Raw genomic sequence first — 16,858 nt, forward strand, 5'->3', positions numbered from 1 at the left:
GACTTGCATACTCATGACATTTCATATGAACAGAATTATACAATCTGTGCTTCTTTGTGACTCGATTCTTTTATTTAGCATAATATATTCAAGGTTTACCCATGGTATAGCATATATCAGTATTCCATTTCTTTTTATTGCTGACAATACTATACAGATATAACACATTGTTTATCTATTTATCAGTTGATAAACATTTGAGTTGTTTCCACTTTTTGGCTACTATGTATAATACTGCTATAAAGACTTGTGTTCAAGTTTTTGAGTGGATGTTTTTCATTTCTTTGGGACATACATATAAAAGTGGAATTGCTGTCATAAAGTAACAATATTTAACAATTTGAGGAATACCCAACTGTTTTCCAAAGTGACTGCACCATTTTACATTCTGATCTACAATGTTCCAACTTCTTTACATAACTTACCAGCACTTCTCATTGTCCATCTTTTTTATTATACCCATCCCAAAGGATGTAAAGTAGTCGTCTCATTGTGGTTTTCATTTGCGTTTCCTAATAACTAAAGATATTAAGTATCTTTTCATGTAGTTATTAGCTATTTGTGTATCTTCTTCAGAGAATTGTATATTCAAATCATTTGAACATTTTTTATTATCTTTTTATTTTTGACTTGTAATTTTTATATATTGAGTACAATTACTGTATCAGATATATGTGTGATTAGAAAATATTTCCTCCCATTCCTGGGTTGTCTTTTCAAATCCTTGTGTTACTTAAAACACAAGTTCGTGCTCTTGATGTCTCACTTAAGAAATGATTCTCTAATTCACGGTCGCAAAGATTTACACCAATGTTTCTAATATTTTTACAGCTCCATCTCTAACATTTAGATCTTTGACCCATTTCGAGTTAATTTTTATGCATGCTGTGAAGTAGGTGTCCACGTGTATTCTTTTGCATGTAGATACCCAGTTGTCCCAGCAGCATTTGTTAAAAGACTATAGTTTCACATTGAATTGTCTTAGCATTCTGGTCTGACATCAACTGATCATTAATATATGCATTTATTTCTGAACTCTCAATTCTATTCAGCAAAACTATCCTTCAAAAAGGAAGAAAAAATAAAAAATTCCCATTGCTAGCAAACTTGTCCCACGAAAATAAAAATGATACAATGAGTCCTTCAGAATAAAAGCACTAGATAGTAACTCAAACCCATACAAAAAATACAGAACTAATAATATACACACCAGCATAGGAAAACATAAAAGAGTAACTTCCAGTTAAGATGGAGGTATAGGTAAACATGGCTTACCTCCATTCACAACCACAGCAAAAATTACAACCAGACTACAAAACATGTTATCACCCAGAATCGTCAGAAAATTGAACTGTATCGAAGTCCAACAACCAAGGAAGAAGCCACATTCATCCAGACGGGTAGGAGGGGTGGAGACACAGATTTGGAATGGGCAGTTCCAACCCACATGTGGTGGATAAAAATTGGGAAGGATACCTGGGGAGCAGGGGTTCCTGGGCCCACACCGGACCACCCGGCCAAGGGTGCCAGTGCCAGGAAGATAAATCCCCATAACCTCTGGCTGTACAAATCAGTAGGAGTTGGGGCATCAGGATTCTCAGGGGTCTCCTCTTAAAGGATCTGCAACGGACTTAGAACTTACACAGGCTCACTCCCTCTGGGCTTCAGCACCTGGGCACTAGCTGGAAGGGCACCAGTAACATGCAGGGAGAAATTGAAGTGTCTGGCATCGAAATGAGAGCTGCAGGACAGCATCCTCCCAGACAACACTCCAGCGGCCAGCCAGCACCACTGTCCCCTTTCTGAGCCCCCCCAACACACACACACACACACAGAGCCACAGAGCTATGACACCATATTAGAAGACTCCATCAACCTACTTCACATGGGTTGCTCTGCCCTGGCAATTACCTAAGGCTCCACCGTACTTACCAGTGTGCTTTTCTACAATAGGCCATACTACTAAGACAGGGAGTCAAAGCAGCTCTGCCTAATACATAGAAACAAATACAAGGAGGCTGCCAAACTGAGGAGACACAGAAATATGGCCCAAATAAAAGAACAGAACAAAACTCCAGAAAAAGAACTAAACAAAATGGAGATAAGCAATCTATTAGATGCAGTTCAAAACACTGGTTATTAGGATGCTCAAGGAACTCATTGGATACTTCAACAGCATAAAAAAAGATCCAAGAAGAAATGAAGGTTACACTAAATGAAATAAAGAAAAATTTACAGTGAACCAACAGTGCAGGGGATGAAGCTGAGAATCAAATCAATGATTTGGAACATAAGGAAGAAAAAAACATTCAATCAGAACAGAAAGAAGAAAAAAAGAATCCAAAAAAACAAGGACAGGCTAAAGAGTGAGCCTCTGGGACAACTTCAAATGTACCAACATTCAAATCACAGGGTGCCAGAAGGAGAAAAGGAAGAGTAAGAAATTGAAAACTTATTTGAAAAACTAATGAAAGAAAACTTCCCTAATTTGGCCAAGGAAATAAGACATACAAGTCCAGGAAGCAGAGCCCCAAACAAGATGGACCCAAAGAGGAACACACCAAGACACATCATAATTAAAATGCCAAAGCTTAAAGATAAGAGAATCTTAAAAGCAGCGAGAGAAAAGAAGAGAGTTACCTACAAAGGAGTTCCTGTAAGACTGTCAGCTGATCTCTCAAGAAATTCTGCACGCTATAAGGGACTGGCAAGATGTATTCACAGTGATGAAAAGCAAGGACCTACAACCTAGATTACTCTATCCAGCAAAGCTACCATTTAGAATGGGAGGGAAGATAAAGTAAAGCTAAAGAAGTCGCAAAGCCATTATTATATGAAATGTTAAAGAGATTTAAGAAAAAGATCAAAACTATAAATATTAAATTGGCAATAAATTCATAACAACAATTGAACCTAAAAAACAAACTAAGCAAACAAGCAGAACAGAAACAGAATCATAGATATGGATATCATTCGGAGGGTTATCAGTTGGGATGGGGAAGGGGGAAAATGGGGGGAAAGGTACAGGGATTACGTAGTACAAATTGGTAGGTACTGAATAGACAGGGGGATGGTACGAACAGCACAGGAAATGGAGTAACCGAAGAGCTTATATGCATGAGCCACGGACATGAACTATATGGGGTCGGGAAGTTGCCAGAGGGAATGGGGTTTACCAGGTGGAGGGGGGCCAAAGGGGGAAATTGGGACAACCTTAATAGCATTGTCAATAAAATATATGGAGAAAAGACAGAGTAAATGTATTTTTTACTTGTATCTTCTCCCCTCCTAATTTAAAAGACAAATACATAAAACAATAATTATGTCTGTTTACAGGCACACAACGTATAAAGATATCTGTGACAAAAGCAGAGGGGAGGGAATGAAGCTATATAGGGCAAAGTTTTTATTATTAGAATTTTAAGTTAATCCAAACTAGACGAAATAGATCAGCTCTACAATCTCTTCTAATAAAAATTCTCTATCTTTTAATTGCCTGTTTTTAATTTTTTCATTTATGAACTTGATGTAATATTTAAGGCTTTGCCTAAAAAAGGTCACAACTATTTACTTCTATAAACTTTAGTTTTTGCTTACATTTTGGTTTATGGCCTATTTTGAGTTTTTATATACTGTGAAGACGACTTTTTCTTCATTCTTTTTTTCTGTGCTTTAGCTTTCATAATCTCTACCAATCTATCTGCAGGTTTGCTGATTCCTCTACCAGCTGCCACCACCAGCTCAAAATAGGCATTCTGTGGGACCCAGGTGTAGAAAGTGAAATCTACCAAATAGGGGTATATTTAATCTTACATCCAGAAACACTGTATACCACTGGTAGGTTTTGTGTTTTTTTTTCTTTTGACAGCTTCATACTTTTATTATGTATCTTCTTTTATTGTTTCCCAGATGATTCCTGATAAGCATTCAGGAAAGTTATTTCCAGTGTACGTATTTCTTTGGATTTTCAAAATATTGGAATCAGGTCATTTGCAAATAATAATTCAGTCTCTCTCCAAGTTTTACATTTTGCTTTCCTATCCTTTTATATTAGCATGAAATAATTGTTTCACTTCTTAATTGAAAGAAGCAATTTGAGTTGGTTGAAGGACTCTAAAGTATTAAAAACTCTTCTTTTAACATATTATAATTTTCTTTACTAGGAATAAGTATTTTTTTCTAAGTACATTCTTGGTACTGACCAAAATCATCATTTTAAAATTGGTATTTATTATATTAACACTCTTGCTACAATACCCACTTGGAAGTTTACACTGTCATAGTGATAGTCATTTTTTTAAAGAAAGCAGATTCTTAAATTTGGGGCATTTATTAACAGAAGCCCTTTGAGACACAGAACTAGTCAAACAATAATTCAAGGTGGTGAAAAACAAATACCATATTATCTCACCTAACACAGGAAGCTAATGAACAAAACAAATGAACAAAATAGAACCAGAGTCATGAAAACAGCGAACAGACTGGCAGTGACCAGAGAGGAGGGGAAGGGGGAGAAGAGGGGAAAGAAGGGGAAGCGTTTAGTCAAGGAACTAGTATGACCCATTGACATGGACAACAGGGTGGGGACTGACTGTGGGAGAGGGGATAGGGTGGGTGGGGCAGGGGAGAGCAAGGGATGGGGGGAATGGGAGAACTGTAATAGAGCAACAATAAATTGAAACTTTTAAACAATTAATTCAAAGAAAAATTTGTCGAGCACCTCTCCCAAGGTACTGACTTCTTCTTAGTTGTCCAGTTACTAAGGAAAGTTTAGTTGAATAATTGAGCACCAAAATCAACCAAGCTGAAACTATTTCAATTCCCCATTGCAGGAAAAATTTTCTGCTAATGCCACACTCCTCACTAGAGACAATTAATGCCCTGAAAACTCCTCCACCAAGTTTTGCTGATAAAATTCTCAAGAGAGTCAAGATTTTAAAAAATTTCTCATGTATTGATGTTTTAGAAAGGGAGGCAGGGAGGGAAGGAGAAAAGGAGGGAGGGAGGGAGGGAGAGGAGGAGACTGGGAAGATAAGACAGACAGACAGACAGACAAATATGACTGGTTGCCTCCTGGATGTGCCCTGACCAGGGATACAACCTGCAACCTTAGCATAACAGGCCAGGGTTAGAGTCAAGGATTTTGCTGAAAACAAAGATCTTAACAAATTGCTATGGAAGAAACAGAGCCTATACCCTAAGTCAAATGGGACATATCCCAAGTAAAGTAAGCACATGTCAGTGGTGGGAAGAGATTGCTTATTTTTTTCAAAACTCAGGAATTAGCTGTATGAAATTAATATCCCTCCATAAGTTGCATTACCCTTAGCACACAAATGACATATCTACCCAGTCATCATTTTCATTACATTTACATTCTCTTCACTTGTAAGCACAGATTTACATTGGTAACTTTATATATATTTTAGTTTGTATACTTGGTATCTTTTATACAGATGGTGTAAACATCACAAAAAGCTGTACCAAACCTGTTTTTAATTAAAAAAAAAAAAAAAACCCACCATAGAGTAAAATTTTGAGAGAGCAAAGGTTGGTAAACTATTTGGTTAGTTAAATTTGGCCCAATATTTTTTTCAGTTAAAAAACACAGGCACACTCATTCAGTAATGGGTTGTCTATGTCTGCTTCTGCATTATGAGTTTAGTTAAGACAGACTAAATGACCTACAAGCCTAAGTTGTTTACCATCTGACCCTTTACTGAAAAACCTCACTGACCCCAAAATTTTTCACCAAAAACAATTTACTTTTGAATCTGTGTCACTGAGTGCTTAGTAAAACAATAAGCTCTTTAAAATTAAACTAATTTTTAAGTTAATGTCAAATAGGCCCATTTCAATGGAGATGGGCAAAGTGAAAAAAATTAATTCCTGACAAAGTTAGATAGTAAAAATAGAACTTAGTCTAATACCTCAAACTAATGAATATCATATTTTGTAAAGCCATTTTTAGCTTAATTTCAATGGAGAAAAAAGAGGATAGATTTTGTTTTCTGCTCTGGCAATAAAGCAGCTCTGAACAGGTTTGCCTTCTTCAGAATAACTTAACAAAGTCAGAAAAGCTACTAACGAGAGTATCTGGGGCATGAAATGTTTTTAAATGGCTTTTAAAACTTTAAGGCAAAAAGTATGTATCTCAACATACTGGTATGACTTTTGAAATGTATTTTTAACTGAATCTATTGGGGTGACACTGGTTCACAAAACCATGCAAGTTCCAAGTATACAACTAAATCTACATCATCTGCACACTACATCACATGCCCATCACACAAAGCAAAGTCTCTTTCCGTCCCTATTTATCTCCTTTGTCCATCTCCACCTACCTCCACCCCCCTTTCCCTCTGGCTATGAGCACTGTTGCGTCTATGTGTTATATCTGTATTTGTTTCGTTCTGTTTTTGTTTTGCTTAATCCTTTCACCTTCTTTTATCCAGCCCTCCAAACCCCCTCCTCTCTGACAGCTGTCTGTTCCATGTAACCACGCTTCCATTTCTATTTTGTCAGTTTATTTGGCCCATTAAATTCCACATATAAGTGAGATCATGTGGTATTTCAAATGTATTTTATAGTGCTGCAAACACAGGTGGGATAGTTCTGTCTTCTCTATCCACAGAAGGCAATGCATCACAATAGATCTATCCATAACAACAGAGCACTTCAATTTTATTGCTGTTACGGTACTGAAGGACGTTAAGTCTCTCTAGTGGTTTCCTAACCAGCACAATCATAGTAAAAATATGGTATTTGCTACCCTTCTCAAACAAAATTTAAAAATTTCACCTATGAAGGATGGGAGTAGGGGGAGAATTCCCCACTTTATTTTGCATAGTTTGCTAGAATTTAAAAAAAAAAGCTATAAAAACTAAGTATTTCCCAATAGACTAAAATTCCCATTTGATTTTAGCACAGTAGAAAAATTGTGTAAACACAAACTTAAATTTAATTGAAAACGTTCATTACAGAAATTAACAATGTTTACCATTCTTTAAACACCACATACATTATTAACATATACTGTATATTTCCAATCACCTCCATTCTTAGGCTCAATTTAATAAACACAATTTTAACAGGTTTTATACAAAAAAATATTTCACTAAGAAAGTAGACAAACTGCACAAAAACAGTACATGTGTAATGTGCATAGCAAGATTAACTTGAAGCATCTATGTATGGCTTTCTTTAAAATAAAACTATTTGGGGAATGGGCCCATTTGGGACCTACTGTTACAGTTGATAAATGTAAACTGTTTCACATCTTTTAGGCACTTGCTAACAATAGTGTTCAATCCCTGAAAAATGAATTTACGCCCCCCAAAAATTCTACATCTGAAATTAAAACCAAGAAAATAACATGGGTAAAGTCTTACATATTTCTGTTAAATTAACCAGTTTTATTAGTGCATGCACAGAACTAAATTGAAAAAAAATAAACTTTGTCAAAAACTTTCTGTGCAAAATTTACACAATGAAAGATACAAAAACATGTACAAGTTTAAATTCTTTGTTATACACAGAAAAGAAGCCCTGAAGTTTTCATTCTATCAATGAAAATGTCGTAATACTTATAGTAACAATGGAACAAAAAATTACATAGCATGTAATTTTGCAATACAAGAAACTCCATTATTCAATGATCAAAAAAAAACTTGGCCCAAACTTATAAGGTGAAAAGTTTCAGCCGATGACTCTGCGGTTGTCATGAAAATATCCATTTTAAAACTTTCTCTGTTGGGCACATCCCTTAGAAGTTTTATGTGTCACTGCTGAGTCCATTATTAATGCTTAGTTTCAAATGCTGACAATTAGTAAATAATCTGCTTTGGGTTGTGTCATACTGAAAAGTTACTAACAAGAATGGTTTGTCCCAATGTGCAGATGTTCACACACTGACAGTAATTAAACACAGACAAAAATATGATTCACTTTGCTAATCTTGCTTCAAAATATCATTTCTGTAGAATTTTGTTTTTGAAAAAAGCCATCCTCCCCTTGGAAGTGCTTCTATGTTCCATTCTTTTTAAAGGAATGACAACCAAGAAAAATTGGCAATTCGGTTTATGGAGGACAACTTAAATCAAATAAGCATAGTTCTATGCAAGGGGATCACTGGAGAATATAACCAAATTCAGAAGTGTTCAAGCTCCTTAATTGTACTTCACCCTAAACCAAGAGTTTTAATTCTTTAAGGCTGCCCATCTACTGCAATGCTTAACCTAGCCATTTAGAAAAGCACCTTGGAGAGGTGTCACAATCTCTCACATGGGACACAGCTTATGAGGAAAAAAAACAAAAAACTATTTATCAAAAACTCTTTTTGAGCATTATGAGTTCTAACTGTAGTGAATGAAATGTACTCTCAAAGGACCCTATACCCTTCGCAAGAACTCTATTTAGCAGATGCAGAGTAAGTTCTTTACCCAAGCTCTCTTAGTACAGTATTATCCTCACAAATGATGTCAAACTCCTTCAGTTCTGTGGTGAAAGAGCTCTCCATCTTCAGGGGAACTATACTTATCAGATTCATAACGCTGGTGAAAAAAGGGAAGGAATGGATGGGGCTGTCAGCCAGTAAGTCACTGAAGAACTAAATTGGGAAAACTTTATCAAATTTTTCTTTAGGCCTAACTTCTCAAGAACACATTTTTAAAAAAGTCAAATCAAGGTACATCTGTGCTGTGATGAATTCTTTCAAAATTTATGTGTGCCGTGATAGCATTTTCCAACATCACACATAAAACTTTTTCTCTTCTATAGAATATAGCCAATTATATGTTTAATTTCAGGTACTATATTGAAGTAGAAAATGTCTACATTAAGGTAATCAAATCCACTGTTTTCTTCTGAGATTATTTTACTTTTCCTTGGTAATTACAGTAAATTATTCTAACATATGCCAATCACGAGTAGCTTCCATTAAATGTCTCTGCCCATGACCAGCCCAAGCATCCTGATTGTCAAATATTCTACCACAAAACCAACAGTTAAATTTAGCCTTCAGAACATTTTCAGAGGTAGTTTTCACAATCTGATAATTGTTTTTGCTTGTCTTTTTGAGTGTTAATTTTAGCACAAATCTTTCTTTCACAGAACTAACAGGTTTAAATGTTTTGTGCCTCTTGGAAAAATCACCGTAAGTTGTTTTAGAAGGGTTATAACAAACTGGTTTCAGTAAAGCATTGATAGTTCTTTCTGACAATGAAACTTTAAGTACACGTCCATTAAATTTAGAAATTGTTTTCATTACATTTACTACTTCTGGTGCATCTGCATCTGGATGATTCAACACTACAACTGGTTGATTTCTCCTGGGACATGTCACAAGCTGTTTGGAACTAAAGGGAAAGAGTCGCAAAGTTCTGACTGAATCTTTGGAAAGCCGAGGTCTGCAAAATCCAAATGATTCGTGGACATCTTCAGGTTTAATCTTTTCTTTACATTTTCTATGTAATGTTGCTTTTTTTCTTGGAGGTTCTAGGTAACTATCCCTACACTTTTGTTTACAATTTCTGCTTCTAGATACACTGGCAGTTTCAGAATCTTTACTTCTTACGTGAGATTTTATTCTTGAACATTTTTTTTTGGAAGTCTTTTTTCTATTAAAGCTTCTCTCAGCTGTACAATTTGTTTTACACCTCAGTACCCTGGCCTCTGAACCATCAGTGCTGTGTACCGGTTCCTCAGAAGATTCTGGGCATGTTGTAGTAGAAGTTACCACAATTTCATTTGCTGGCATCATATCATCTACTAAGAAGGGTAAGGCATCTTTAGAAGATTCTGGCTCTTTCTGTTCTCCTCTTGCAGTCTGATTAGATACATTGTCTTTCTGCAATGAGGATGCAGAGTTGCTTACTGACAGATTATTAGCAGCAGTCACATTTAAAACAGGGTTAAAAATTTTCAGCAATATTTTTTGTGGTGTTCCTTCAGGTTTCTTTGGCTGTATATTTTGATAGTAAGTACTATTTTGGACTAATTTAGGCTTAAGCAGCTCAGTTTTATTTGGCATCACACACTTTAAAAAAACAGTTTGTTTGCCATCAGGCAAGAGCGTAAAAAGAGGTGGTTTTGGAAAAATCTCATTCTGCTGTTTCACTGAGTCTGAGATATTCGACTTAGTGCCCCGAGGTTCTGGTATTATATCAAGAGTAGAAACAGCTTTCACTGAAGAACTTGGTGGTGTTTTAATAATGTAAGGGCTTTTTAATGGCAAAGTATTTTCTGAACTACTTTTCATGCTTAAACAACTGCCAATGCTGGAACAAAGTGCAGGTGTCAGACAATTACTGTTTGGTTCTACCTTTAAAAAAGGTGTTTTGCAAGGCTCTTTTGTTGTAGTTCCACAAGCTTGAGCACCCTCACTTTTGACAGTGTTAACACCTTCCAATTTCCCATTATTAAATGTTAAAATCATCCCAGGTTTCTTGTTTAGAAGAAGAGAAGCAGGTACACCTTGATTACTAACCTGTGGTTTTCCTGAAACAACATGTAATCCAGGCCTGTTAGCAATGTGCAATGGTACAAAAATGCCTTTTGGAGTATGAACAAATACAGCTTTTTTTGGTTCTGAATTTACAAGTGGACTCTGCATATATAAAGACCCTAAATTGTGTGTAGTGGCTCGTAGTTTGTCTTTTACAAGCTGCTGTGTTATTATTGCATCTGATTGAGTCTTAAGTAATGTGCCAATACCGGGAGTTCTAGGTGTCCTCTCTGAATCTTTCATGTCTGGTGACACTGGCAGCATTTGTGTTTCTTTTCCACTACACTTTAAATTCACATCATTTGTAGGCACATTAATACCCATACTACCAGACGGAACTGGAAAGATGCCTTGTACTTTGAAGTCTTTTGAAGAGTTAATAGTTTTGCCTTCTCCCTCATGTTTCTGAAAGGGCTGGTCACTAGAGTCTTGTTTTACATCAGGTTTTATTTTTAATACATCTTGAAGTAACTGGTTTAGTTCAGGTGGCAAAAATTCTGATGCCTGTTTGCTCTGGAGAGAGAACACAGATGTGATTCTAGGCATCGGAGGTGACTCAACACTGGAAATGTCATCCCATTTAGATTGTTCAGTCATATGCTCTAAATTTTGGTTTTCATTAATGTATAGGTTCTGTCCATCAATGTTTTGTCCTTTTTCTAAAACACATTGTTCTTCTATTTCAGCCTGAGTTTTTAAAGTTTCGTCTTTACCATTTAAAAGGCTAAGAGATGCTAACATGCTATCTGGGTTTGAGCTCTCCTTTCTCACTAGTGATAAGACTGATTCACTTACTGGTTGTTGAACAACTGTCTTGCTTGATGAAGATTCTCTTTGAGGGCTTTCACACATTGCTGTTCCTGAAGACCTACGACGTTTATTAGAATTATTCACTTTTGAGTAATTATGAAAAGGTAACGATCCTTGGTTGGAAGATTCAACAGGTGATTCAAAGTTGACATAATTAATGCAATAGTTATGCATATCTCCATTGTTGTATGCATTTGGCTTGGTAGTAGAGGTGACTTTATCTGGACTTTTAATGGCAGTACCTGATACCTCAGAGTGACTATGAGTAATATGACTTCCTAATAAGTCAACATTCTCTCTTGTTTCAACTTTTGTGGTCAAATTCATCGATGATGTAACTAATTCTGATGGTGTTGGAAAAGAAGGTACACTTTTTTCATCATCCACAGTTTGAAGTGTATTACTCCTTTGAGAAAGCAAAGCTATTTCTTTTTCTGAAGTTACTTTCCCTGCAAGTACAGGAGACGAACATGAAAATGTAGTTGCTTTCATGTAAACTGGGTCACTTAAGTCAGTGGTTCCTCTTGTTAAAAATCCAGTGGTGTCCAAAGTCTGCAACTTCAAATTAGCAGTACTGGTCTTTGCAACATCTGACTGTGAGCTTTGTGAGTATAAATTCTGTTTATTGGTAGGCAACAGTTTTATTACAATATGTTGTTTTCCATCCACCATCTTGAAGCCCATAAACTTAGCACTATAGTTAGCTGGAACTGTTATTCTATTGTTTTTCACCATTAACACTGTAGGTCCTTGTATAGCAGTCTTCAAGAAACCTGAAAAAGAATTTGATAGTTCTTCAGCTCTATTATACTGTCCAGTGGACACAACAGTTGGCTTTTCCAATTCTGACTCAGCAGGTTTATCATTACTCTCACAGGGTAGTTGTTCATCCTTTCCTTCATTTAAATGTTCTTGCATAAGATGGCTCTTGTCTTCAAATTTAGCCTGTGTTTTGTTCATTTTTTTAAGTACTTCAGTGTTTTTTTCTATAATTTGGTCACTTCCACTGTTGATTTTCTTACGTTTCCAGAATGTCTTCCTTGAAGCACCTATTTTGTATCTTTTCAATATCAGCTTAAGTCCTACTGAAGTCTTTGCCATCTTTTTTTCATATTTGTCTTTTTCCAGTTTTTCTTTTGCATATAAATGTTCCTTGTGTAAAGTTAGGACATGTCTTACAAGGTGCTCTCTCCTCATGGCACCATAGCTACAATATTGACAAGTGAAGGGAAACGTAACAGAATGAACATGAAGGTGCTTCTGAATCTCTCCTCTGGTAAAATATATATGATGGTATTTATCACTTTTATAATGGATTTCATTGTGTCTATGAATGTGCTGGACAAATGTGCCAACATCCAGGGTGGAGAATTTGCACTTTTCACATTGAAAACTACCATTTACACAATGTGTGGATACAAAATGTTTTGTCAGCTCTAATAAAGTATATACACTCTCATTGTTACAAATTTCACATTTTACTAAAGTGCTTCTATGGGTTCGTCTGTGTTGTTTAAATGACTGGAAGTCATTTGCTGAAAAACTACACATTTCACAAGGATATGAAGGTAATTCGCCATGGTGCCACATTTGAAAGTGTTTCTGCAAATCATTTGGGCTATATCGAGTGCTATCTTGGCATTTTAAACAGTTGAAACTGAGTATTTTCGCAGACATTTTTATACCTTCTTCTTCAACTTTCTCAGACTTATTGAACAACATACGCTCCCTTATAGAGCTTACAGTCTTCATACTGATAGATTTTCTTGCAGTCTGTGGTTTATGCTGAAATAATTTTCTATATTTGTCAACTTCATGTTTCAACAGGACTTCATTTGGAATATTTATCTTCGGCAAATCAATTTTCACATTTTTCAGTTTATAATGAAAACTAATTTCTGAAATTTTTGGTTTAATTACTGACCTGATAGTATTAGCTTTGTCACTTTTCACATCATAATCTTTTTTAAAAGTAGCTTGTTTTTCATCAAAAAATAACTGTTTCTGTTCAGATGGCATGATTTAACAACAACAAAAAATCCCACTTTCGTTTTTTCTGAAAACTCTTGAAATTACTTGTAATTTAAACAGGAAACAATGCTGTGCTGACACATCTTCAAAATACCAGGATTTTCCCCACATTGACTCACCTGAAACCAAACAAAGAATTGAAATTTTGATCACAAAAGTATCAGTAAATTTCACATTTTTAAGTTTACTTTGAGACAGTATGTTACTCAAATACATAAATAAAATGTGTAATACAAGACCTGTCAATTATTTTAAGAACAGCTTACCAAGAAGGAAAAGTCTGAAGTAGAAACAACTTTAACATGGAAGTCAGGGAATACAAGCTTTATTTCCAGCTTTGCTCTGTGGCACTGGGCAAGCTTCAAATTCTCTGTTTCCTCATCTAAAGAAAACCACAATTGGAAAGGCACTCTTTAAGCTCTAAGATTTTTATATTAAGTTGATGCTACAGTTTTTAAACAGGATTTTTAAAAGCTTAAAAAGAGAGCCCTAATACCTTATGTTCCAATTATACACATGTACCATTAACTTTCTCACTTGCTTATTGATCCTATAGCTCTTACCTTGTGAAAATTACAACAAACTTCTCTCCATATTTTCTACTTCCTTAGCACCTCAGAGACAATTTAGATTTAAAATTAAAGTTTCATTCATCGCCCTGGCTGGTGTGGCTTAGGGGATTGAGCGCTGGCCTGTGAACCAAAAGATCGCTGGTTCGATTCCCAGCCAGGGGCACATTCCTGGGTTGCAGGCCAGGTCCCCAGTTGGGGGCATGCGAGAGGCAAATGATTGATATTTCTCCCCTTTTCTTCTTCCTTTCCCCTCTAAAAATAAATAAAAAAAATCTTTTTAAAAAAAGTTTCATTCATCTGACAGCAAAATTAACATCTGTTATCAAGTTATCTCTAGTAACATGTAAAAATAGAACATAACAGAAAAAAAAAAAAAGAAATAGCACGTTCCTTTGAGTACTCCTAATATTCACCTACTACCTTTCTGGATCCCTATCATTTTTGCTATTTGGCTTTTTGTCCCTAGAACTCAGACAGATGGCAGCAAGAAAAGCTCTTGGCAGATTAAAATGTACCCATTACTATTTGCCTCCAATAATTCAGACACTTTCTGGTTTAAGTGTCAATCTGTGCCTTAGTTTCTTCATCTATAAAATTGTTGTGAAGATTAAATGAGAAAATATATGTAACAGTATCTGGTAAAGTGCTAAATAAATTGCACCTACCATCACTACTGTATGTAACTACTATGGATGAGGAAATATGATTCAAATTTCAGAGGAATAAAAAATAGTAACGTAAAAAGATAGTATATTGCTGAGATTGGAATATGAGTACTGAAAGTTCAGTAGTAAAATATCAAATTGTGTATTAGAAAAATTACATTTTCTTACTTTAGTGGTCTTAAATATGTATTTGAATAGATAAAATTAGATAAGCTAACGAAAATAAAGTGAAAATCACATTAAGTTTCATCTATAATGTCCATCCCAAAAGTCTCAGCTTTATATTTCAGTTAATCTAAATAACTAGGAACTTCGCTATTGTAGAAATAATTTATTTGAAGAACATAATTAAAAGTCAAATTACATATATTAAAAGGCCCTTTTAATATTAATCAAGCTTAATACTTTTGGGTTGGGTCTAAAAAACACATTCATATATAAATATGCTAACCTGATAATAAATTCATTAGAAAGATACCAGTTTACTGAATATTTAACATACTATACCTATACAGTAAAATAGTAAATTTTTACTGTAATTGTTTTACTATATTATCTAAAGCTAAATGTAATAGCTTTTTCTTTAAAAGCAAGAAAAACAATGGCTAGAAAAAATTCAATGATATCTGGTGGTTATCCATATCAACTAAGAAGATCCCCTAAAGATGATCAATCACATTCTCAACAGCAACAAGTATAATTACCTATGGAGTTTTCACCATACCAAAATCTGGGGGTAGGAGTCAAATATACGAAATTATTTAAGGACACCTAGAAATGGTTCTTCTCCATTTGCTGTAATACCATATTATGGTCATTCTGGATTATCCTTACCCCACCTTTTCTATTATTACATATAATTAAGAGGATTCTGTATCATGAGTTTCATCACAAAAGGCAAATTGTTTTTATAGTAATATTTCATGTGTCCAAAAATGCTAAAAAAGAACAAATTTTATTAATATCTCTAAATACCATTAATGCCATTTCAAAAAATCTACACAACTTAAAATTTTTCTTATAAAAAAACACATATCTCAAAGTCTGACAACCAGTGTAAAAATATGATTTTAAATAACTCAATCAACTAATACTAATAAATATCTACTATGAATGCGAGGCATTTTGAAGGGTGTCATGGAAAGATTCAAAAACTTGGTCCTTACCCTATCTGCAGTTTACAATCTAAAAGATAGAGGCAGGACATACACCTTAAAACATTGCTTATTCAGAGTTAACCATCCAAGAATCTCACCCTTTCAGTACACAAAGAACAGAAAATAATTAAATAGAATACATGGCAGCCAAATCAGATGCCACAAAGTTTACCCATTAAAGTGCATGCTTTTGCCCTTGCTGGTGTCGCTCAGTTGGTTGGAACATCAGCCCATAACTGAAAGGTTGCAGGTTTGATTCCCACTCAGGGCACATACCTAGGTTGCAGGTTCAATCCCTGGTCCCGGCGCAAACAGGAAGCAACTGATTGATGCTTCTCTCGCACATCAGTGTTTCTCTCTCCCTTCCTCTCTCTCTAGAAGCAATGAAAAAATGTCCTTGTGTGAAGATTAAAAAAAAAAAAAATACATATATAAATAAAGTGTATGCCCTTTTCTCACAGGTAAAACAAACCTGAAAAGAGGGACCAACTTATTAAGAAATCCACATAACTTTTACTTAAGTTTGATAACTGCTGATTACTACTGTCAATTTTTTTTTAATAGTTAATGTATGACACATACAACACAGTATTAGGGAAATATGTGTATTTCAGGTAGTTCTGGGTTCATTATTTGCCCGCAAATTTTAAATTTTTGTCTTCAATTATGTTCAACCTGTAACATATGGAAGCAATCAAAGATGATACCCTGGTAGCAAATCATACTAGGGTTGCCAAATACGGGGAAAAAAATGTATTGCCATGTTCAGAACATTACAGATTTAACATAATAAAAGGAAAGATAAATTTATTATAATTTTAATCTTCCAAACTATTAGCTCTTTTCACTACAGTCTAATCTCTACTCCACCAATAACGATTACTGATTTAAATCTTCTATTTAAACCACTGCCTTCTAAATATGTATTACTTCCTCATAAGGCTTGACCAACATTTCATCAAGCCTTGAAGTAATATAATTTGTATAAAGTATGACTGTCCCTTTAAAGTAACGTAGAAATGGAAACTTAAGCAATTTGATTTCATTTCCTTTCCCAATTGCTCAATGAAGCACAATCCAAAAAAAAAAAAAAAAAAAGAGAATTTTACAAAATGGCTA

General features: G+C 35.0%; 1 protein-coding gene across 1 annotated transcript; it reads right to left on the minus strand.

Moving 5' to 3' along the window:
- Positions 1–6,934: 6,934 nt before the first annotated feature.
- Positions 6,935–16,109, minus strand: ZNF518A (zinc finger protein 518A). The gene is made up of 3 exons (XM_090277919.1): positions 16,016–16,109; positions 13,612–13,727; positions 6,935–13,464 (listed from the first exon to the last, which is right to left on the minus strand). Exon 3 carries the CDS (start codon positions 13,331–13,333, stop codon positions 8,903–8,905), a length of 4,431 nt encoding a protein of 1,476 aa, XP_090134045.1. The 5' UTR covers positions 13,334–13,464; positions 13,612–13,727; positions 16,016–16,109; the 3' UTR covers positions 6,935–8,902.
- Positions 16,110–16,858: the final 749 nt, after the last annotated feature.

Source organism: Furipterus horrens, unplaced genomic scaffold (genome assembly GCF_987537825.1).
Source record: "Furipterus horrens unplaced genomic scaffold, mFurHor1.1.pri manual_scaffold_5, whole genome shotgun sequence".
NCBI lineage: Eukaryota > Metazoa > Chordata > Mammalia > Chiroptera > Furipteridae > Furipterus > Furipterus horrens.

Coding starts and splice junctions, on each gene's coding strand:
- ZNF518A (XM_090277919.1), bottom strand. CDS start 13,333: ATGCCATCTGAACAGAAACAGTTATTTTTTGATGAAAAACAAGCTACT.